Source organism: Felis catus, chromosome D1 (assembly GCF_018350175.1).
Source record: "Felis catus isolate Fca126 chromosome D1, F.catus_Fca126_mat1.0, whole genome shotgun sequence".
In the NCBI taxonomy this organism is placed as follows: Eukaryota; Metazoa; Chordata; class Mammalia; order Carnivora; family Felidae; genus Felis; species Felis catus.
In genome coordinates, this window is record NC_058377.1 from 72,213,785 (window position 1) to 72,239,505 (window position 25,721).

Consider the following 25,721-nt stretch of genomic DNA (forward strand, 5'->3'; position numbering starts at 1 on the left):
AGTATTGATTACTGTCACTTAAAAACATCTTTTGTTGTATTCATGATAGTAGTGTAGACAAAATATCAATACAGATAGAAAGAATATTGCCAAAGAGGGAGTGATCGGTATTTTGCTGGTTAGTGACAACATTAGTTTCTTTGACAGGCTTCTCGAGAAATGAATATAAGTCAAATTCTATTGCAAATACTCTGAGTGACTTACTCTCTCATTTTCTATGTATGTATGTATGTATATCGATCAATCTATTTATCTATCCATATATATCTGTCTATAGACATATTTGCATATATAATGTATGTATATAGATAGGAATTTAACTGGTGTGAACACTTCCAGAAATAACTGGACTGCCCCTGAGAGGAAAAAAGGAACTATTCCTCGGGATCTCGTAATGCTTGCTACTCACCATTTGTTCTAGGGTACTGTGGTGCATCAGTAAGCTTCCTGCCCACCACTGGCCTCTCCAGGATCTCTGGATGATGGTAACCACATGCTGGTAATGGCAGGGATGGACCAAGATCTGGGGCTTCATCCTCTCCACTTAGAGCATCCAAATACATTTCATGCACTTATACCAAAACTGCACCATGTGCAAGGCCCTATGAAGATGGAGTGGTGGCTGGAGGAGGGGCACAAGGGTCACAGATCAGCAGGTCGTATTTTCCAAAAGTAGCTACTACAACATCTCCAGTCCCATAGGCTATTCAGAACCTCATTTATCACTCTCCCACCGAGAGGTGGAGTTAATGACCCCTCCCCTTGAATTGGGTGCGGCTTTGTGACACTGACAAAGCACAGTGGGAGTGACACTGCAGGACTTCTGGGACTGGCCATGAAAGAAGATTGTCTTGCTCCCGGGCTGCTCAGCCTCGACACCCAGCCACCATGTTGTAAGGCAGCCCGAGGCACAGGAAGAGGGCCCGTGTAGGTATTCTGGCCAGTCGCTTCAACCAGCAGCTGGCGTTCAGTGCCAAGTGCGAGAGCAAAGGAGCCTCTGCTTACTCCAGCTTCAGCCTTGGAGTCTCCTAGATAAGGTCCCCGACAGTGTGGAATGGAGAAAGGCCTTCCTCTGTGCCCCATTCAAATCTGTGAGCTCACAGATTTTGTGAGGATAACAGATGGTTGTTTTGGGGGAAATTGTTACTAAGCTACCGTAACCAGAACAGAACTCACAATATAGTAGGGAGCCAGTTACAAACTCAATGATAAGGGCCAAACCTCAAAGCGAACTTGATAGAGAGCTTGCCTTCTCCATGAGGGCAACATCATGCCCCCAAAAGGGAAAGATTGGTTCTTAGGGGGTGATAAATCTTTTTTTTTTTAACGAATAAATCACAGATATCAATAGAGTACACAAGCAGATAGTATTTTGTGGTATTTACATTTCTTGAAGGGTGGGAGGCTGTGGAAGGGATGTCTAAAGAGGCCCCTTAAGTAGTGATAGTGGGAAGAAAAAAACGGTTGAGAAACTAGAGGGAAAGAAAGATTCATTCTGGGCTGGAGAAATCTGAGAGGTGGAAGAATCCATTCTGACCAACTGGGAGACCCTGACCAAGCCACTTGACTTCTGTGTGTTTCTGTTTCTTTTCTATGAAATGGAGAAAAGAAGACCCAATATTCAGAGCTGTGGGTCAGGGCCAAATGGAATGCTGGTAGTATTTCTGCTCTTAGGATTTTGTCATGGTTGTCGAAGGAGACAGACTTTGAGTTGGACCTTAAAGGAAAGAAGGATACGGGGGGGAAGGACAATTGAAACAGGGGCATGAACTGACCAAAAGCCCAAAGACGTGGGGAAACACATTGACAGTCTGATAAATGTGGAGATCTAGAAGCCATGGAGTTAGGAGAGCAGGCTTAAAAAAAAATAGCCAGTGGCAGAGCCTGGGATACTTTGAACTCAAAGAGAAAGAATTCATTCTTCCATTTCTTCGTAAAGACACACATTTGTTAGGTACCTGCTACGTGCCAGGGCTGGCATGTGACACATGACAAATGCAATCGTATCGCGTCGGTGCAATTCTCACTTTCTGGGTATAAGGAGGTTTCCCACAGGGGGTGACATTCAGGCTGAGCTCTGACGTATGCGAGGTGATGGTGGCTGGAGAAGAGAGAGAGGAACCTCCAGGGACATGGAGACAATTCAGAGCGTGGCGTGAACAGGTGAATGTGCAATGTGCCCACACTGGCAGCATGATGGGCTGTGGACCGGCAAGGTGGATCGGGGCCAGCGTGCATCAGGAAAAGCCTGCAGGAGTGCACACGGTTTGGGCTTTGCCATGTGTGTTTTATGCCATGACTGACTCTGAGAGGAGGACCCCTCTGTGCGGCAGTGAAGACGGGGTAGGGTGGGAATGGAGGACGGGGTGGAAACTGGATAAACTATTAGAGCGGGTCACAGAGACAGAGCTCACAGTCTTAGTGACTGAGGAGAGACGGGGCAGGGTCAGTCTTGCCTGCCAGGGGGTGGGTTTATAAAGCCTAGCGAATGAATAATCCACATATGATTCTAGGATCTAATGCCAAGGTGACAGGTGGCTCAGACACCTTTCCTGATCACTCTCTTTACTGGGTATCTCCCTCTGTCTCTCCCACTCCCAGAATCCACACACTTCATTCCTTGCCGATCTTCTCAACAGCTACTTGGCTGTAGGTGGACAAAGGACAGAGGGGGCTGTGGAACAAGGGCTTAAGTGAGTTATCCTATTGGCCTGGGTCTTTCTTGGACCTCAGTCAGGGCCGGTCACCAAGGCTGAGCCACAGCAGGGAATTAGAGTGTTGGAAATATCAGAGGCCGCTGTCCCTCTGTATGCCCGAGTGTTCCCACGGTGATACAGCCTGTGACACCCGGCGGTACTCGCGGTCGAGACCCGGGGCCACACCACTACAGGCAATCCCCAGGGACTACTGGGAGCCGTGTGCAATACATCAGCCGCGTTTCGAATTAGAACGTGTGTGCATTCTGGCACTGCCACTTAATCTCTGTGTGACACTGGGTCACATGAGGACAAAAATTCTTAACTCCTCCATCCCATGGTGCACTGTTGACTAAGAAGAGATGGGTAATTGTTATCAGCGTGTTTTGCGTGCCAGACCCTGCTACTCAGGGGGGCCCACGTGGTGCTGTCCTATGTCTCAGGTGATGCTGCTGCTGCTGATCTGTGGTCACATCTTGAGGACGCAAGACTCCAGAGCACTAGTAAGGGGAGGAGCCGTTTATTCCCTGGACCATGGGTTTCTTCGGTCAAAGAGGGAGAGAATACTAAGGGAACACCTTGCACGGCCACTGCCTTGCTCTCCTCAGCAGGTAGAGCAGCTACGTTTCCCTCTCTTCCCACGATGAGGGCCCAGGGGCCAGGCATCCCGGTACCCCTGGAACCTGGGCAGAGTGGAGGGCATTCTTAGATCCCTCGATGTCAAAGGAAGAGTAGGGCAAACCGATAAAACTTCCTCTTTCTGGTCTGTCCTTCCGATACCCACAGGAAGGACAGAGCGGTGGCTCTGGGCTTGGAAACTTGACGGTCCAATAGTGTGGGTCCTTCCCAAAGCATGGGGGCTCTTAATGCCTGACCGGGAAAACCCATCATGCTGACTGGCAATGGCTCCCACAAAATGATCAGAGATGTTTTAACTAAGATTTTCCTCCAGATAAAGAGACCAGTGCCAAGGTACTCCCACAGGCTCCCTCATCCCCACCATCTAAGACCCTGATAATCACAGGCATCTAGACCACGCACAGAGGCCAGGTTGCCACCATTCACACATTAATTCCACAAACAGCATTGAGCACTTACTATACGCCAAGCACTGTGCTGGAAGCTGGGAGGGCCAAGGCACAGTCCTTGGTTTCAGGAGCCCGTCATCTAGCAGAAAAGATAGACACAGAAACAAATTGTTACAATGCAGGAAACTCGGTCCTAGAGGTCCTTTCGATGTGCCCTGGGAGCCCTGAGGGAGAGCCTGAAACTGGCAAACGGGGCAAGGCCTGATGAGGTGGTGGTATCTAGGGTGAGGTCTGAGAGACGAGTGGGAATTCCCCGAAGAGACAAGGGGACAGATGTATCCACGTGAAGGGAGAAGTGAGAGCCCCAGGGAGGAGGACAGGCTGAGGGGTGCGAGGGCAGGGTGAGAAGCTGCAGGCGTGTTGGGCGGAAAACAAGGCCAGCAGGTGCGCAGACGCAGGACCGTGTGGGGAGAAAGTTTGGATTTGGCCCGCTCAGCTCTGGAGAGCCGGGAGACTTTAGGAGAGGAGAAGAGAGGGGAGACGGAGCAGATCTGTGTTTTAGAAAGAAGACCCGAGGCAGTAGCAAGGATGCCCTGGGAAGGAGAACACCTGGGGCCCCGGGCGCCAGCTGCGAGGAAGGTTGTGTGACCATCTGTGACCAGGAAGTTAGGCCTCAGGCAAGCCCCTCACTCTGCTCCGCCAGTGACACTGATGCTCCCCCCCCCGCCCCCCCGGCTCAGACATCCTCTGATCAACGGAGGCAGGCTTTCTCCGTGCGCTCTGTGTGCAGGCCTGTTCGTGCTATTTAATTCCCCCAACCCTGAGAGGTAGGGATTCTCACCCCATTTTCCAGAGGAGAAAACTCTAGAGTCGCTTGGGGAAGATCACACAGCAGGCAAGTGGCAGAGCCAGGTTGGTTTGACTCCACAGCATTGCCCTCTGTTTACCAGGCCTTTGAAGGACCCACACCAGGAAGGAGGGCCGTGGAAAGTTAAGCTTTCAGGCCTTCTAACAGCTGTACCAAACTTACGATTTGATTGTGATAAAGAAAAGTTCCACAAATCCTTGTCATTTCTCCAACGACTCTGTTTTCATAGGAAATACCAAAAAAGAAGTTGCTGGCCACCCCCCACCCCCACCCCACCCTTTGGTTCTCTCTTCGGGTGTGGGTAACTAACCTCTGGCATCCACAGCACCGGTGGGGCTGGTTTGGCCAGTCTCCTTGCTGGGCTGGCTCGCTTCAGCCCACTACCCCACCTCCATCCCTTAGACTCTTAGGAGCTGGTATCATTTGGAGCAGAGTTTCACGCCGGGTCCAGCTCCGGTCTGCACAACGGGATGGGAGCTCTCCTCCTCCGAGGCAGAAGCGACTGAGAAATAATCAGCCAACTGCTCCCGACCACCGTGGAGGCAAAGGTTCCAGAAGTGTGGCATTTTCCACTCTTGGCTGCTGGGCTTGTGGAGGCTGGTGTCAGATGAGAGGCTGGCCCTTGAGATTTGTTCATACCCCAGGATGCCGGGAGCTTCTATAAACTGTTTCACTGTCACGCAGAAGTCAAGCAAATAGGAAGTGACATTCTCTCTCATCTTCTCTTGACAAAAATCCACCTTGGATCCTGTTCCTACCGTCTCAATCCACAAGCATTTCCTGCTACAGCAGTGTATGCTCCACAATGAAAAAAGCAGGCAAGTCTTTCCAGGCTCTCAGGGGTTTGGAGGCTTTCTGGGACCTACCTCCCAGCAGGGCAGAAGCAAGGGCAGGGAGAGGGAGAGCTCTGCAGGCTCCAGCAGCAGGTGGGGGCAAGCCTGGGGCTGACCGGGCTCCAGCGCGGGAACACTTTGCAGGGCACAGACAAGGCCGTACACAGAGGTCATAAAACAAAATTTATCTTTAATTTGTAAGTGTCAACAGCAGTACAAAAGATGGAGTGATGACGACTAGATTAAGGGTAGAGAGGACAGTCTTGAGGTAAATGAGCATAAATAGGCAGGTTCTTATAGACACTCCCCTGAGGGGCCGGGGCCCCTTCATGGCATATACATTATCACCCAAAGATGGCATGTTTAACATATCAGGAAAGCACCTTGTGCAAAAAGAAAAAAAAAAGTAGCTAAGGTGCCAACATACACCAGGATAGATAAAGACAGTGCGTCTTTCAATTTTGTCTTTTCCCTTAATTATGAGGCAGAGGAGGGGAAGACTTTGAAAAGTACCACTGAAAGATTATTCAATGTTGAGTTTTATCTCACGTCAATACTGCACAACGAAATCCAAGAAATGTGTGTATGCAACAAAGCTAAGAACAATGATTCATTCCTTTAAATTTGAAGATACTCTTTTTTCCCCCATTTCTTTAATCCTTAGCAAACTTTTTTTTCCATGATTAAGAGGAGAGTGTGAGAGAGATGTGATGGTAACCCTTAAGGTCATTTAAAAACTTTACACTGGACTGTACAAGATTTTTTTTTTGATAAATTATTTACATTTTCAGACTTTCAAACATATTCAAAGCAGCAATAGACACTAGTTTTTATGGTTTTTGTTTTCTTGTTTTTCTAATCGCCCAAATAGTTACCAGCCATGGGCCAAGTAGGTACCTGCGTTATACATAGAATTTCTACAAAGAAAATCTGCAGTTAAATTTGCTCGAGGGTGTAGTGAATGCCCTTAGCATCGTAAGGGCCACACCCGCAGTGTTGCACAGTACCTCAACAACAAGCCACAGTTGTCCCAACAGCCCTACACAAACTTTACACTTTGAAACAGCAGCCAGCATGTCAGTCCAGCATGTCAGTGAATTGTGCTGATTAAATTAACATAGAATACAATCTCACAATATACATCACAAACAAATTACAAGGTCGGGAAATAAAAGAGTTACAGTAAGATAAGTTATGTAGTAACAGCTTATAAGCTTGTCTAAGGTAATAAAAATTTTACATGGCAAATACAATAATGAATGAACATAAATGCTAAGCATTCTAATTTGCTACAAGCTGAAGAAGGGTACAATAAAGACTGCACTTTCCAAAAAAAAAAAAAAAAAGGCAAAAACACGTATGACAAAGGAAGACGAACGGAGAATGCACATGAGCAGATCTGCAATGTGCAGCATACAAAACAGTTAAATATTTGCACATTCCCCATACTCCAAGAGCACCAGCACTGAGAAGCCTCACCTTATGCTTGTGGTTCTTCAGGAATAAGAAACTACTGAGCAAGATATGTCACTGAGTTACCGTCAAGCGTTCATATAGCCACGGACTCCAATAGGAAGAGTATCTGAACTCAGCATTACCTTTCTGTCCCCCACCCCCACCCCCTCCTCTAGCCCTGCCCCAAAGGTACCAGCATTCCCACTACTTGTTCATGAGCTTTTGGAAAGTAATCTGTCCCCAGAAGGAAAGATGGGATGGGGATGAAAAGGAAATGTGTTTGCGTATCGATATTTGCAACGATATTAGCAGAGGGTTACGCTCAACAGTATATGGCATCAGAAACAGAACGTCATCAGCAGGAGTAACAGATAGAAGTTGTTTATTAAGGAAGAAGACATGTCAAGGGGCAGATGGCTTAAGGAAATGATGCAGGTGCTTCTGTAAAGGGACAGATGAGGTCATACAATATTATTATACTTTGAGAAGTGAGCTTCAGTGCCAACTCAGTCCTTGGACAAACGTGTACAAAATCAGGCAAGGCTACAGCAACCATTTTTGTCATTTTTCTCATTATAAAGGAAGACCCAGTAATAATTTCAATACATTCCTCTAGCTGCATTCGTTGTAGTCGTTGGCACTTGGAACAGGACTTCTCATATGGTTTAAAACTACTAAGTGATTCTTTCTCCTTTCCCTAATGAGTAGGTCGAGGTCAGCCCTTTGCAGAATGAGTAAATTGGGAGAAGCAGCCTCTGCCTGTGGTGTTCAAGTGACCAGGCTGCCTTCCTACTGGGGGTAGATGGGCTTCCTCGGAATAATCCCTGCTTTCAGCTAGTGCCTGGTGCTCCTGGCTTGGGAGGGTGTGCTCCGAAGAAGCAGCCCGGCTTCATAAGGAAAAGAAAGAAGCCTTTAATTTCAGCCCTAGAGTGATCACACCCTTTTCAAACACCCCAGGCTCCAGTGGGGCTAATGTGCAGGGGAGGCCAGAATTTGACAAGCTCAACAGCACTGTGAGCCCACACCCCAATTTAGAACTTGGCCTGGGAGACTGTGTCAGGACCCTGGCATCATGAATCGGGCCTGAGGACAAGGCTGGCGAGTCTCAAACACCAAATGAAGCAAACTGATGTGCTCCTGGAAGACTGAGCTGAATACACGTGAAAACGACATAACTTTCTTACCTTCCTGGAGAAGGTACTGCATCGCCTCTGCCAAGGAAATAGAGAAACCGCCTGCCTGGCTGCTCCTGTCCATGGATTGACCTTTTCTTTCTCTCTCCCTTCCTTTCTCTGCCTTCCTTCCTTCTTTTCTTCCTTCCTTCATTCCTTCCTTTCCCTTCCTTCCTTCCTGTCCCATATGGTCCATTTTTTTTTTTTTTTAGGAGAGGATTGTGCGCCAGTGTCCCTATCCTAAGTGACAAGGAAAATCCTGATCCTGTAAGTTCTTTAACAACATGGAGATGGTTTCTCTTTGATTTGAAGATACTGTGAAATAGGAAGCACTGAAAACAGTTGATTAGCATTCTTTAATCTAATTGGCATGGTAGGACTTTTATTAATGGTCAGTCTCGGAGGCATTCATGCTTCTTGCTAGTAAATGGTCACAGAACTACCTTAGAAGATTTATGTGGATTTACAAAAGCAAATTGACTCTTCCCCAGCTGTACTGGAAATTTAGTATAATCAATTCATCGACTTTCTATGAGAAAAAAATAAGTAAAAGTCTGAGCCTGTGGACAGTGGGTTCTAAACTGCCTGGGAACCCGAGTGAAGGGTTTTGCTTCCCCAGCTGCGGGTGGAACACTGCTCTCTCACTGCGGCTGCTAGTTCACTATCCCCATGAGGTACACTGACTCGTCAACTTCTAGTCTGGACCAACGTATACGGAGAGAGAACAAAAAGGAAATACGTAACTTATATCTCACTACGTATTCATGAACCAAAAATAAATTCTATTTCTATGTTATATTTACACAATTAGAAAAATCTAAAATGAGATGGTAGAGTCATAAAAACTTTGTTTAAGCCCCACTGAAAATAAAACGAAGTGATCCCCTATGATTGTCATTCTTAATTTCCATGGATATTTAGAGCCAAACTTGGCTAATAAATAGAGTAAACTGCTTATGCACAGAATTTAGATTCAAATACAGCATCGCCGTTTGACCCAATGAAAGAGACGTTTGCAATCAGATCATTCCTGAATAGCCTTTCACTTTTAAGAACATGGCCAGAAGTGACTGCACCCCAGTACTGAGGCAGAGCTGGAGCTAAAACAAAGTGTTCATACACACATGTATTTTGCATAAATAAATGAAATAACAAGACATAAAAATGACTCAAATCCGGCAACTGTGAGGCAAGCCCACACGAGTCGAAACAGATGACTTTTGTTCGTGTAGTTTTCGTACAAGTTTCACATTAGTCAGAAGTGATAAAAAATACCATTTATATCCAGTGCTTATAACACTTACGAAACAACATCTGTGAGTGTGTGTGTTTTTTGTTGTTTTTTTTTCTTTTTCTTTTTTTTTTTTTTTAACTACAAGCAAAATCAAGTTTCAGTCCTAAAGAACAGTCCTTTGTTCTCCACCAGCCCAGAATATTATTTTGGCATGGTCATAAAAAACAAACAAAATTAACCTACTATTCTAAATGTTTGCCTTTGTGCAAAATTAATTACATACAATACAATGCTAGCCATACAGCACTCTACCTATGCGACAAAATAAAAAAGGAAGAGAGAGGAGGAGACAGCAAACGCAAGAGTCCAAGAGAAAGGAAAAAACGTGAGAATGAAGCGAGGAGGAGAGGTATATATAATCAACAGAAATCAGTAAAACAATAATAAATATTCATTTCTTTTGAGAAAAAAAATGACCTCCTCCTCATTTGAAATAAATGTACAAAAACAAAGTTCCAATCCCCAACCAATACTAAGAACAAAACATTCCTATCAGTACCTTAATCAGCTTATGGAGAGCACTCCCAGCTAATGACATAGCCAGTAACATCTTGGCTAGACCTATTTATTGCTATTAGGTATGGCCTTGAGCACTCTTTAAATAAATATGAAGGTACACTATTTTCTTCCAAGTGACAAAATGGCTCAAGAAATCTGATGGGGCCGTTCCTATGTCCTGGTGGTGAGATTCTGGGTTGTCCCATGAAGTGAACTGTCCCATTAACTGACATTTTCCCATTGAACCACTCCGGGTGAGGCCCTCCCCCACCCCACAGTCAGTCAGTCCTGGTTTCAGGAAGGTCAAAATGGCATGGCCGAGCTCCCTGGAGTTAAGAGATGGGGAATGAAACCTCACTGCCTCCCAGCCCATCAGCACATCTCCAGAGAAATCCTTGTGTGACCAGTGCAGTTAATCTGGTTCACAGGGAGGCATGCCCCCCATGTGGCCATGGAGGGAGGGAGGGAGTGAGCCAGAGGAGCTCAGCTGCTGCCCCAGAAGTCGTCCGTTCCCCAGAGTTAACAGTAGGAACATCCCATATAGGGAATGTATTTCCCCTCCTTCTCCTTCCCTATGGTTTTCTTTCATTCTCTGGATGTATCATGACTATTTGCCTCTATCTTTGCCTGGAGGCTGTCATGTGGCTTCTTGCATCCTGGGGATTTTGCAAAAAAAAAAACCCCAAAAAACAAAACAACAACAACAACAAAAACTCCCTAGATGCACCAGATGTGACAAGGCAACTCCGTGCGAAGATGCCAGCCCATGACAGCATCACTGTAGCCTCCTCCATGGTCCACAACCTTGGGTTTTGGGTTTGGCTGCAGGACTCTCCTGCCTGGCGGTCACCACTGCTGACCCTTGCTGCTGAATGGCATTTGGGGGAAACACCGCTGACGCAGATCCTACCACTGCTGCTCAACTGAATTAGAGGGGATTCTGGCAAAGCTTCTGAGGTCACAGAGAACCTCGGGGGCATATCTGTTGAAGTGTAAGACCTCACACCTGTATCCAAACACACAGCCCTGCAGCCAGATACACGTTTACATTGAAAACCAGTAGAAGTATTGAATAGTATCTTGTTTCAGAAATGCGTCCAGATGCGCTGGGGACATAAAATCACTGTGTGCATCTTTTGTGTCTAGCAGGAGAAGGAGGTGAAAGGGGCTGAAAAGGTCTTCAGGAAAGGAGGGTGAAAAACAAGAATTATTAAATTAATGCCACAAACATTTTTTTTTTTTCAAATAAATAGTAAGTGGACCCTTGACATTCTGGAATGAATAATTTAAGAGAAAACGTGTTAAGACTGAATGTCAGGGTTAAAAGGCAAAGGGATAATGGATGTAGTGAGAGGTGGTCTCAGGCAGAGAAGACCACCAGGTTGGTATCTGGTGTGGTGATCGCTCTGGTGCGCGCGCGGTATAACGCGTCACACGTGGATGGCACGTCAAGAGGCAAACACAATTGGGTACCTGCACTGTGGCAACCTTGTTCATTCCTTGCACTATCTTGTCTCCAGATTCCTGAGTACTTTACCATTTTCTGGAAAAGAAAAATGTGTGGTTTGTTGTGTTATCTTAAGATGCCGAAGATTGTCTAAGACTTTGCAGTGTCTCCTTTAAGACTTTCAAAATATTAAGATTCAAAAGTTATGAAAAAGTTTGGCACATTCAGAGTTGAACTCTACACGTGGAAACAATGGAATTCTGAGGCCTTTTGAATATGCTCTGCACGCAGCTGCGCACGCTGTGGACTGGTTCTGTTTCACGATAGGAAATCCTTAGTTGTTCTCTAAAAGAATTCAGAATAAAAACACATTCACAACCTGTAGGCCGGCACAGCATACCTGAGTGAGAATGTTTAACCCCATCTAAAACAGTAACTTAAACCTTTATCAACATCCAAAAGAAAAAAAAAAAGTAAGACAAAAATATAAGACTTGTAAGACAGCTATGGGTTGAGATAAGTTTTCAAGTCCTGGTGTCTCATATTTAATATGTCTTCACCTAAATTAAAAAAACAACAACAACAACAATAACAATAACGACAAAAACTCAAGTTCATGAAAAATCAGGAAAAACTTAATCTGTCTCACACTTTACGAAACAATTAAGACCATTCTGCTGATGTAATTGTGGAGCCACAAATGCATGCGGGCTCTTTAAGAACTTTTTGTTGGGGGAGGGGAGGTGAAATGTCAAAGTATTTTAATTCAGCAAACAAACACTCCTCAGTTGGCACTGACAGCTTCCGGGGCTTCATTTTCACTGCTATAGTCTGATTTGGGGTCATCTTCATAGTCGTCATACATTTCCATTTCATCCTCTCCATTAATCATTTCGTTTCCAGCTAGGCTTCCGCCGTCTGTCTTCATACCATAAGTGCTCTGGATGACTGGGAGGCTGGGCTCTGGGCTGGCCGAGGTGCTAGAGCAGTCAGATGTCATCTGAGGTGACGGTGTGGTAGTTGCCATAGTAATAGCACCAGGATACACAACACCTGTTCCTGTGGTGATTGGAATCTGAGGCTGTTGCCTGTATAGATTCAAAAAATAAAATGAAACAGGGGAAATATCTGTATACATGTTCTTCCGTGTGGCATTGGAATTCATCTCCCACACATTCCAAAAGGGGGCTCTGTTGACATTCTAAGCAAATGACAAAACGTGACAAAGGTGCTCCCTGGAGGAGTCCTGCAAATCGCCCTGATGCTATGGTTGGGCAGTAAGCAATACAATGGAGCAACTTATTGACGGTCTCGAAACCTAAAAGCAGGGTTCTTACAGCATTACAAATATGGCAAAGCTCGACTAACACTTGGCATTTGAAGTGCATTTGAAACAAATGCTGTAGTCAATTCCACAAAGTTACATGTGAGATCATTTCTTAAGATCCGCAGCATTAGACATATTTTAATGACATCGGTAAGCAGGCTTGTGTCTCCACCTTGGTTTGAGAACTGTACAAAGGGAAGATCAAGACGAGAAAGGATCAAGTGTGTCCCAGGGAGTCAGATTTAGCAAAGCATAGATTTGGTATCCATGCAATATCTACCTATTTCTGTGGCTGAACTTGTAAGGATGCTCCTTTAAGGAGCTTCTGTTTTCATTATCATGGAAGGATCTTGTTGGATGTCTGGGCTGGAGCTGGGTTGGAGGAGTCAGGAGTGAAGTGCAGGGAGCCTATCAGAATAACACCCATTGCCTCATCCTGGATGCCAGCAGGTGCCAAGGCCGGGTCACAATGGTACTCTAGTTCAAATACACTTACCAAACCCTTTATGAAGGTCAGTTTCTCCCTCTACAGGGACACATGGCTATCTGCCTCTCAATCTCCCTTGAGGCATTGTAATGGGTTGAAAGAACTGAAGACCTACTACCTCACTCAGAGACTATGACTGAAACGATATTCTCATGGGTGAAATACTTACCAGGTGTTCCTCGACCTTAATGGACAGTAATTACAATGTAAACTCATGTCATAGAATTTGATTCTATGAGAGTGAAACCAGTATTTTCTGAGGTGTCTCTATGCATGGATATATATTCCTCTATCTTCTCCTTCAGGCAATCAAAAAATCACCATAAGCGTCATAAAAAATGGATCAGTATCAGGTGCTTAGTATCAACTGGGTACTGGCAGGCTCCTTTCTGATGACTATCCTTTCCGAGCTTCAGTTTCCAGATATTTATGAGAGCTGGGGTCAGGGAAGTCTTGGAAGGTCCTCTCACCTTTTAACACTCACGACACTTCAGGCCAGTCCTTCTCTTGAATGGTTCTTATGGACCCTCTAAAATATCATTGAAACTCTCTAACCACCTCAGTCTGATGGAAAAATAACCTCAACCCATGAAGAAGTGGCTCAGTTACCAGCGATTCTTTGACATGTCCAGAGTAATTTTCTCAAAGAGCCCTGCATGTCTTCCGGCCTGGTCGAAGGAAAAATGATGGAAATGACCTAGAATCACTCGGAGATACCTGATACTGCTATCTTTGACAGCCTCTTCCTATCCCTAGAAGGCATAATCTGGATTCCTTAACCTCTGACCAACATAACATAGCAGACACTTTCATAGCAAATACTACCTTATTCAACTAACAGGACGACCCCATGAGGTACTGTCATGCCCACTTTACAGAAGAAGAAAATAAGGCCTTGCTTAAAAGCAAGCAATAACCAGCAGCGGCAGCCTTTGAATCTAGGTCACCTGACTTGAATTCTATCACTCTTTCCTTTATAGATATTCAATACACAAACACACTATGCTCAGTATGTCTCATAAAAATTCCCAATTTCTATAGAGCCTGCCTGTACCCAGTTGATACTAAGCACCTGATATTGATCCATTTTTATGAGGCTCATGGTGATTCTTTGATCGCCTGAAGGAGATGATAGGATATATATCTATGCATAGAGACACCTCAGAAAATACTGGTTTCACTCTCATAGGATCAAATTCTAAAAACAGAATACGTCTGCTTCCTAACTTTTGGGCAAATTAGCACAAATTAAATTTCATGCTAGCCTGCCCAAGGCAGGGAATGCCTTATTAAATTTTTTACTGAACTTGGATAATTGCAATGAAAATATTTTTGCCTTAATCACATAATGAGTGTAGAGTAAAAACTTTTATTGCAATATTAACCCATTTTACAGATTTCCCGATTTGGTGAGCTAATCTATAACATAAACTCTACATACCATGCACCAACTACCAAGTGGTAGTTTCTTTTCATAAAGGACATTTTCTTTTCGGAAAGAATAGATGGCCAGTTTTGCAGTATTTTATAATCAAAATATCTAGATGTAGTTATTTACTAAATACATTTGAACTGAGCTCCTATTAAGTGCTAGGGACAATGACTAGATATTTTCACATTATCTTCGACCTTCACAATAAGCCTAAGAGGCAAATATTACTTCTCCTCTTTTATCGATGAAGTAACCAACCAAGTTTTGGAGAGTTTAAACGGTTTGTCCAAGGCCATATACATACCACAGCCAGGAGCTGAACCCTTTCTTCATGTTGCAAATTCTCCACTGGATATCGAGACAAGGGTGAGAATGGCAAGCTCACACGATCAGAAAACTATTTAGCAATATGAATCAGAATCAAACTCTTCTAAACTGGGCTCCACATATTTAACAGTACAGTATTTGGACATTAAGTCGGTAATGGAACATTAAAAACAGACAAAGAGACAAACAAAACATCTATAACTTATTTTCTGTGGTGAGGCACATGATATTCAAAAGCCTACTACTGGTGTAGAGAGATACCAGACTAAGTCACCCACTGACCCCCTGTGTACTTACTTCTTGCCTGGTCAGCCCCCCTCATTCCTTAACGACGTTAGCTCCTGGCTTACTGCCGCTGGCTCTCCAACATTACTCCTGCCGTAATTCCTGATGTCTCACTATCTACAAAGGTGGTAATTTTGACACCCTGCTCTCTCAATTTTGTGACCTCCTCTCTGCTGTGATGATCTGGCCTCCTCCCTATATCAGCAGACCTTGTCATTTCCAGCTGTAACCCCACCCTAATTTCTATTTAAAAATTTTTAACGTTTATTTATTATTGAGAGACAGAAAAAGAAAGAGCACAAGCATGGGAGGGGCAGAGAGAGGAGGAGACACAGAATCCAAAGCAGACTCCAGGCTCTGAGCTGTCAGCACAGAGCCTGACACGGGGCTCGAACTCACAAACCGTGATTTCATGACCTGAGCCGAAGTCAGACACTAAACCGACTGAGTCATCCAGGCGCTCCCCTAATTTCTATTTTAAATATCCCACTGTCTGACCACAACATCTTCTCTTTCTAGTTTTCTTTCTCTAGAAGAACAATTCACCAATTCTCCCACCTTATGAGCATCTACAATTCCTTGATCTCTTCAACCAATTTTCACTGCCCTTCTCTCTCCCTCTTGTGCCTTGACTTTATCCCTTTACCCAATATCAATTCTGTGGTTAGTCACTATCTTGTACATACTCTCTCCTCTTACATGGCAAATCTTGAATTCCCTGCCTACTTGTGACCACTCCCACACAGCTGAACTTGGCTGCAGAAAGCACATTTCCATGATTACTAGTCTGAATTTCTGAGCATGAATTTTAAATTGGTCTCTGGTGCTGTTCAGCCATCATGTTGTACTATTCCCTAAGCCACTCCTTCTTCTACTCTCCTAGATAATTAGTTCATACCTTCTCGGCTCTCCTCAAATGTCCAACTTCTCCCACATTCTCACTCTCAGTTGATGACCTGACTTTCCATTTCATGGAGACATTAGAAGTAATCAGAAGAAGTTTTTCAAAAGCTCCCATCATCACATGTACCCATCTACCTCTGTTTTCCTAACTCTCTGCCTGCCTTTCTGTATTTTGAATGAACTCATAATCCAATGGGAGGCCAACCCTTTCGTGTGTGCACTGAATCTCTGTTCTCACTAAGGATCTGTCTCCAGTAATTGTCTCTCCCATCTGCATGATCAATTTTCCCTCTTTCTTGGATCATTCCCATTGGCACATAAACATGCCATAATCTCTCCCACTTTAAAAACAGAAAACAACAAAAACTCTCTCTTGACTCACCCGAATCCCCCTCCAGCTACCGCTCTATTTCTCTGATCTCCTTTAAAGCAAAACTTTTTTGAAAAATTGTGTATATTCACTCTCTCCATTTCTTCTACTAAATTCTTAAGTCTACTTCAATCACTCCCCAACACTTCAATGAAACATAGCTTGTAAAAGTCACACTACCAATGATCTTGTGTTGTTAAATTCAAAAGTCAGTTCTTAGTCCTCATCTTACTTGACCTATGCCATGAGCAGCATTTGACCACTTTTCCCCTTGTGGGAACCTCTTTCTTCCCTTGTCTTCTGGTCTTCTTCCTATCTCATTAGCTGCTCCTTCTAGGTCCCTGGATGCACCCTCCTCATCCTCATCAACCTGACATTTAAGCTCTGAAGTACCCCAGGATCAGTTCTTGCACCTGTTCTCTATCTAAATTCATTCCTTTGGTGATCTTGTCCATTTTCCACAGCTTCGAATATTATCTAGGTGCTGATGACTCTCAAATTTGGATGCCTGGTAGGCACTACATTCCTAAATTTCAGAGTCATGTATATATATATAACTTCTTATTCAATGTGGATGTCAAACTACCATCTCAACCTTGCAGATGTGAAACTGAACTCCTGATCATTCTCCATAGATCTGCTCCTCTCGTGGCCTTTCTGATCTTAGTTAATGATTGCTTCATCCTTGGCTGTTTGAGCTAATCCCTGGCAACCGCATGTCTCTCAAATGCTATGTCCAATCCATCAGCAAATCCTATTAGTATGCTATCAGGAATATATCCAGAATCCCTCCACTTCTTGTTCCCTTCACCTTTACAAATCTGGTCCAGGCAACTGTCAACTCTAATCTGGTTTATTGTAAAAGCCTGCCTCCTTATTCCAGCCATGCCTCCTTCAGACAATACTCAAGATGGCAGAAAGAATGACATTTTTAAAACCCAAGTCAGATCAGAGTACTCTTCTGCCTATGACCCTTCAATGCCTTTCCACGTCACTCAGGGTCAGATTCAAAGTCTTCACAATGGCTGAAAGTCCTTTCACAGTTTGACTCCCTACTACCTCTCTGACATCTGTTACTTTTCCTTCCTACCCATGCTGCTCCTACCACTCTGACATCATTAATTCTTGAAAAAGCCAATCACAACCTTCCCTCCAGACCTCTGCAGTTGCTGCCTTGTTTTTCTCCCAGAGACCCATGCAGCTTGCTACCTCACTCTGCAGGCCTTTGGTTCCAGTATGAGATTGTCAGTGAGGCTTTCTGTAGCCACTTTGTTTAAAATTATACTCCATCCCCTGAAATTCCCTACCTTTTCTCTACTTTACTTTGTTCTAAGGTACTTACTACTATTTGATATTTATTTATTGATTGATTGGTTGGCTGTCCGATTCCTCCCACCAGAACGTAAGCTTCATGAGGACAGGAATTTTCACTGATACAGCTCTAAAATTTCGGCAATGCCTGGACCACAGGAGGCACATTCCATAATGTATACATGCAATGAATGAATGAATGAATGAATGAGTGAACTAGTGAATGAGGGGGAAAACAAATGACAAAGTTGGGTAACCTACTTAAAAGAAGAAAAAATATAATGAGACTAGATATATGAGAGGGAAGGTAGTGGAGAATGAATGTGAATATAACCATCTTTAAAGGCTTGAATGGCTGTCTTTATAAATAAGGAAGAGACTAACTCCAGAAAAGGGACCAAAGAAGAGGATTAGAACTGATCTACAAAGTAGCAGAAAGGTAGACCATGGCTCAGTTAAGAGAAAAGAACTTGGCTAGCATTAGGACATGTTCCACAAAGAAACCAGCTTCCTTGGGAAGTGGTGAGCTCTCTAGCCCTATAACCGTTCAAGCAGAACTTAGGGAGGACTCCTACAATGGTTGGCTACTTGAAGTACATGACTTCTGAGGCCCCTTTTAAGTTACCACTGATTCTATGGATGCAAAATCATAAGCTAACTATCATGCTGGTCTTGCTTTCTCATTGTTGTTACCAGCATAATAAAAGACTACAAAATCAAGTGAGCATGGCTAATTATAGTTGCAGTATCCTGGCTTTCAAGAGTTTCCAAAATATTGCCCCACCCTACCTCTCTTACTTTTCTTTACTGCCAGGAATAATTATTCCTAGGCTAGCTTCATTTTTTACATGTTTAACATTTCTGCATTTCCCTCCATGTGTTCATGCTAATCTTTATGCTAAGACAGGAATCTTTGCCTCTACTTTCCACCAGCCTGACCCTACCCAAACATCAGGTCCCCTTCCTCAAAAACGACCTATGGCTGGCCCTAAGGAATAGTAATCTCTTCTCTTCTGACCTTTACTTGCTCTGCTCCATAAAATCAAAATTAGTACTTCACTATACATCGTGTGCAGCACTATGCAATGCATTCCCTCTGTGTGTGTGTGTGTGTGTGTGTGTGTGTGTGTGTGTGTGTGTAACAAACTCTTATTTGCTAATATGTTTGTGTAGGTGTCTGGTTTCTCTAACCACAGCACTCTCTGAAAGCTCACTGTGTACAGAATTAATGCCTCATGTACTGTATTAATTTAGTACAGTGCTGGGCACATCACTGGTTTCAAATAAACCCTCACCAATTGACGGACCAATCAATTACAAAATGGAAAATCCAGCCAGCAGGCTCAAGCTTTGTCCATCGGAAATTACTTTCCTAAAAAGCATTTTTCCTTCCTTTACAGATCAATTGCAAAGTCAAAATTCAAACACTGCAGATTTCACAAACAGGAATAGCTGGCAAGTATTGGGCTTTACAAATAATGAATGTGCACATCAAAACAAAAGTTGTAGATGTTTGTAAAAGTGTATACATGCAGCTGATATGAGCAGAGATAAGCTAAGAACCCCTCTTCCCAGCCCAAGTAAAGAATAAAGCTGACCCTGATAGAGTACAGCATTATTACATGGCTTCCAAATCACAAGAATATTTGTGGAGTACAGTTTAGCTTCACCAATCGCAAAAGCCAAAACCAAAACAAACCCCCACAAAAACCTACATATTAATTTGGCAAATCCCCCTTGTTTGCTGATCTTTCAGACTTTTACAGCATCTACAAATGAAGACAATGAGGTCTGTTTCATGAAGAGATAAGCCTACATGTTCTACATCTCTGTAGTTGATACTAGAGTAAGAAATGGAAATGATAGCAATCTTTTTATGCTGCCTATCAGAGATCCTAATCCAGCTTTCTCTACAGAGTTCCATACTGAAAAGAGTATGGCTAGCCTATGCTAATCAATTATGTTTATAAGTATCGTACAGATTTGATTCAACCTCTTAAGGATTAAGATCAAAATGGCAAACGTTCAAATCACTTACAGCATAAGTCACTAGAATATAATTCTTTATAATATGAAATATATACTTGGCACGTAGCATTACTTTTCTAGAATAATAATAATAATATTTATCCTAAGTCAGGGCTTCCTATGTGCCAGACATTGTTTTAAGCAAGCACTTTAGATATATTAAGCTAGTCAATCTTCAGAAAGGCCCAGTATTATAGGTATTATTGTCATCTCCACTCTATTTATGAGGGAATCGAGGTACAGAGAGTTTAAATAAGCTTCCCAAGGGCAAGTGGAGACTTCAGAGGAATAAAGATTGCTATGTATAAGTCCCTAGAGCCAGGAATAAGCAGATCTAGTATTTGAACCAGAACAGTCTGGTTCCAGAATTGACGTTCTTAACCACTATACTACACAGCCTCTGAACAATTTGTAGGCTCTAATTGAGAGGTATGTGTAATGGTGAAAAGGACATATGTTTCACATTCGCACTCACGTAAGCCTGGTCTACATCTCAGCTGTGCAATTTACTTGGCCGTGTGGCCTTGGACAAATTATTTAACATCTCTGAACATTGTTGTTTTTCAACCACGTAGAGAGGATGATACTGCTTGTCTTGTAATTATTTGTTGTATTCGCAATAATCTTTATGAATCACTCACCACGGTATACAGTATATGGCAAGTATTCAAAAGGTTATCATTATTACTCAAAAAGTAGCCCCAAATTTGATATTTTATAGTATCTGCATAATTCTCTATTAGTTCACAGGTAAATTATTGAATAAACTTCAAATAAATGGAAATCATCTGGCCATAATTCTTTGGGAAAAGACAATGTTGTAGCTACATATACCCTAATTAATATCATTTCAACATTAATAGTGCTCATCAAAATGATTAAAAGTTCTAATACTTAACCTGTCAATCGAAGGGGTTAAATCTAAGGCAAGAGCTAACCTTACTCCACTTCATATTATTGATAAATTTATTTCATAATAGCTGAGTAAAAAAAAAAATCTAACTCACTGAATTTTTAGTTGTATTGTCAATAAAATACATGACAATGTTGAGCAATATATGTAATTTTGTTGGCTCAAAAGTTATGCATGTCTTTTCAAAATCAGCTATAAAAATTGATCTTACCCCCATTCTCTCAAGAAGTCAATAGCAATCTTTGAATTTCTTGTTTCTTTTCCCTCTTGTAATAACCTCACATCTAATGAAGACGAATTTCCAAAGATGAACCCCAGGGAGTTAATAATCTATCAAATACAACTACTTAAAAGAGAATATGAATCCTTAAGTGGAAATAATACCTGGCTTCACATTGCAAGTATTACCAAAGCTGGGCAGAGGAAAATACTCAGCACTGAAAATTAAAGAATAAGACATTCTGGTCACTGCCTGCACATCCGTAGCCCCATTCTATAGTCTTAAATGGTCCTTCCATAAAGGACCCACTGCACTACTGGAAACAGAATCCTTAGTCTCTAAATTTCAGAGCTCCTCTAATGCCGTCATACACCACAACCAAAGGTTGTAGGCACTCTTTTTTCAAATAGCACAGCCAAACTCATAACTGTGCCAGAATAGGGCACAAAATAGAAACGTATTTTGAGGACAATCCCTCAGTCATTAGGCATGATGGAGGCAGAGACCTAGATTTAAACCCTTGCTCTCTCTGACCTTTTGGCAGCCACAGAACCTTTTCTTTACCTTGTTTAGAGGATTATGTGATTTATATACCTAAAGTGTCTAGTATGCAGTAGATCTTCAATAAACGGTAGATGCTGTTGAGTTGTTTTAGTTTTTTTTTTTTTATTTTACATGCATTGCTGTGTGTTGAATTATTTTGATCCAGAGCCACTTCAATGTACCCTTTGGTAAGGGGAAATAAATTAAATAGAGTTGCTATAGCTCATATTTTCAAATAATTATCAGGGACCTAAAATGGTACCTTTGACAGCCTTCCAGACTATGGCAAGAGACACCCATTACGTATCGCTCGATACATAGGGACATGACTGGAACAAACAGAGGGGATCGCAAAGGTTCTCAAACTTAAACTTTTGATTCTCTGCTCAAAAGAGATTGCATATGGTCTCAGAGACAGGATTAAAAGGAGACATTTATCACAGAGTTAAAATAAATTTGTATTTTGTTTCATGTGACCCTACTTCCCAAAGTGCACTATGGATTGGTACTTTTTATAAATCGTCTAAATAGCCAGTAAATAGCCTACTTATATTGCATTGTATTACTGATGTTAAAAGTATTATTTTTAAAAACACAAACATTTACCATACAGAAGAATTTGATAAACCTACTTTGGCATATGTCATCATCTGTTAAGAGATTGAGATTCTCAAATAACAAAGTGGCTTAAGCCTCCCTTACCTTGCAAAAGTTCTGCCACAGAGTAAAGAAGTTCATTGACTATATGGTATGAAATAAAATATAGTTTTATTGTGATAGTAAATCTGTATTTAATAGTGATGATAGTGGTAAAATATCACCTTTACTGATATTGTACCAAGCACCATAAAAGTACTTTCAAAAACACTGCCTCATTGAATCCTCTCAACAATTGTATGACATCAGTACCACTATTCATTTCATTTCACACATGAGGAAACAGAGGCTCAGAGAAGTTCAATAACTTCCCCGGGCAGGTGGCCCAGCGTTTGAACCTCGGTGGTCAAACTCCAGTGCTCCTCTCTAGAGCACTCTCATGTATGGCACAGATTCATGGCCCAGACTGCTTTCATTGGCGTGTTTTTTTTTTTTTTTTGTATTCTATTTACTATTCCAAATTAATTTTATGCTTTAAATACATGCTTCTGAAACCAACTTTTTGTTCCATGAGGTTGTTGTTTTAAGTGTCTTTAAAACTAAGCAGGTCTTTACTTTTCCTCTGAGGCACATCTCTCAACTCCAGATGAGGCTGCCCCATGTGCCCTGGCGTGTGGCATAGCTCCTCATGGCTCCTTCCAGCTAACAGTGAGCCCAGCTACCTCTAACTCCATTTCTCTCTCTCAAGCCCTGTCCCAAGTATCTTCCCAAGCTGATTGCAGCCGCCTCAGGCCAGTGCCTCCAGCAAGGTCCTCTGGTTTATCACCCCTGTGCCTCTAGGTCTGGGTGTGCTGGAACCTACAGGCGTCTGCATCCCCGCTTATCCCCATGGCTGTGGTTACAAAGGGCCTCTTTTAAATGCAGACAGCCAGTCAGCCAACTCGAAATTTATACCAGAAATCTATTACCTAATTTTTAAACAAAATGACATGAAATCAGACTTGAAGATATCAAAAACATGTCTAGTTTCTGATTTAAGCAAGAAAATCCACATTGTTATTGCTTCCACCACAGAATAATTTACTGCAACAGGAGTTCTGGATCTTACGCCAAAAATGAGGTCCTCTAACCAATGTCAAGGCCAATTATCTTGTGGTAGATCCCACAACAAAAGCAGACTATTGTGATTAGAGTCAGAAGCACCACCCAGAGAAGCTGGAAAGCTTCTGGGGATTTCTTAAGGTTGGTTTTTATTTTTTCTCCCCATATGTCTGCTTAAATAAACTACCAGAAACATTGTGTGTGGGCACTGAACATCTAAGATTAGTTTGCGAGACAAGGAGAGGGGCAACCAGGTTTGTTTTGAGCTGTTGAGCAGGAGCCAGGCTGCAAGACCGTGCGCGCTCACGTGCGTGTGTGTGTGTGTGTGTGTGTGTGTGTGTGAGAGAGAGAGAGAGAGAGAGAGAGAGAGAGAGAGAGAGAGAGACACTGCAGAGATCACCACAGCCTAGTCCCTGGATAGGTCTTGATCCCTTCCTTCCCCAATCTCCTTCCCAAACACACTGCCAGTAGCCATCCTCTGGTTTCCCAGGGGGAGGGGAAAGCCCAGGTGGCCACACTCAGGAACACTCACCCCACGGTAAAGAACTGCCTCATCTCCTGTCTCCGAGACCTCATCAGTTGCTTATATTCCCCGATCCGGAGCTTTTTGCCATCAACAATGCAGGTGCGTTTCGGTCGAGGTTTGTATTTATAGTTCGGGTACTTCTCTAAGTGGATCTTGCTTAGCCGGGCCTGCTCTTCATAGTAAGGTTGCTTCTCTTGGTTGGACATGGATTTCCAGCGAGACCCTAAACAAAAACAGCCGTTAAGTACCCAAGTGGTCAAGGCAACATATTCATGGAAACTACTGGGTATACCTTCCCACCGCTTTACTCACCTCTGGCTCTGGGTAGCTCCTACCACCGCATCCCACTGAGCCTCCCCAGCAGTCTTGTATAGACCATAGAGCAAAGAATAATTTTGTATATGGCAACATTTATTACATTACTTCTTTCAGTGACTTAAAGCTGGTGCTACAAAAAGTATATTATTTTAAAACATGTCTCTGCTGCTTAAAGATCGCCTCCTACACCAATGTCCTTCCCCCATCTATTGGTCGTCTATCTCTCTCAAAGGGTGAAAAACTGAAACTTCCAAAGCATACTCTCAAGGCTGACAGGATTCTCAGAAAAAGCTCTCCCGCTTTCAGAGATTCAAACGTCTGTCAACTTGTCCAGGCATCTTTAGGGAAGCTACTTACTGAGAAGGTGTCGGCGGATGTTGGTATCCTTCCATATATAAAAACCCACTGTGCGCACTGTCTCCCCTGGCCTAGGGTAATTAAAAAAGCCTAAACTCTACTTAAGTTCTAGCTTTCGAACCGGAAGGTACAGTTGGAATGATATATATACCATTTTCAAGTACTCCAAATGTTCATTCAGAGCTGTACCAATGACAGCACAAAAATTTTTAATGTGGTTTATAGAGGAAGAAGGAAAAGTATTCACTTCTCTAATATTGTTTATAAAGAATTACCTAAACACTTGACGAAGAAGGGATGTGTTTTTTTACATGTATCAAATTGCATTTTTGTGTGTTGCTGGTGAATAAAGCGGTAACAGCTGTGCTGACTGGATGTTAGCTAATCTTCAGTGGAGATTTTTCATACATAAACAAATGGAAAGTCATACAGATCTTCTCTGTAGCCAGCAGTATCCTGGTCTGCTTTAATAGCACATCCATCCCTGTTCTTTCCTGATTGTTGTGCAAAAGTTGTGTAGAAAGTCCACACAGACAGACTTCTCCGTGTTCTGCTGACTCCCAGTAGCTTAAAGCCCCAGTTAACAGAGGATTCTTGGCACTCTTGAAATGCTTGTGCTTCAAAGTTTATATTTTAATGAATACACTTACTATATTCTTAATAATTTTTTTTTCACAGGATGCACACCAAGAATATAGATTCCCTACAGCTGCCAAGATGGAAACAGAGAGTTTCTATGCCCATCTGAGAGCTTACTCATGCTGCTACTAAAATGGCAAAAGACGAAGAAGAAGAAGAAGAAGAAGAAGAAGAAGAAGAAGAAGAAGAAGAAGAAGAAGAAGAAAAGAAAATTTCAAAATTAGGTCTCAAATTCAAGGACAGAGAAACTGATTTTCTTTTAAATGTCTATTAATTAGAAAAACAAAATTAACATGTCCATCAGGAACCTTTTGGTTTCAAAGGTACTTAAATTCAAAAGAATAATACTATCCCTGTGTATATCTCAGAAACTCTAAAAATAAAACCCTACCTAATTGTAGTGACATTTGGCATCCATCTTGAAATTCAAATATCTCAAGGAATAAAAGGGAAAAACTTACTTTTTAACATTTCACCACTATTTGATTTTATGTGTGTTTTAAATTTTCTTAGAGGTTACTGCCTCACAATGTCTCAGAATCAAGTTAAATTATTTATACAGTGACAAAACGTGTATTTGTGTATGTCCAGATCACTGATATTTACTAAGGTTAAATATTTATTGCTTTTGAACAAAACATTTAAAAAATGAAAACCACAGTTTAAGTCTGTAATGTTTTTCAGCTTCTTAAACGGCTCCCTTTGAGATTTTGTCACATCACGACAGCTTAAATAGAACAGTGCCT

General features: G+C 42.6%; 1 protein-coding gene across 35 annotated transcripts in view; it reads right to left on the minus strand.

Moving 5' to 3' along the window:
- Nucleotides 1–5,595: 5,595 nt before the first annotated feature.
- The window catches only part of SOX6 (SRY-box transcription factor 6), a 695,707-nt gene continuing 675,581 nt past the window's right edge, over nucleotides 5,596–25,721 (minus strand). For all 35 annotated transcript variants that reach the window (XM_045039006.1, XM_045039005.1, XM_045039007.1 and 32 more), the window contains 2 exons: nucleotides 23,668–23,884; nucleotides 5,596–12,379 (listed from right to left, as the gene is read on the minus strand). In XM_045039006.1, the coding sequence (XP_044894941.1) occupies nucleotides 12,076–12,379; nucleotides 23,668–23,884 (521 nt within the window). In that variant the 3' untranslated portion in view covers nucleotides 5,596–12,075. The remainder of the gene's footprint in view (nucleotides 12,380–23,667; nucleotides 23,885–25,721) is intronic.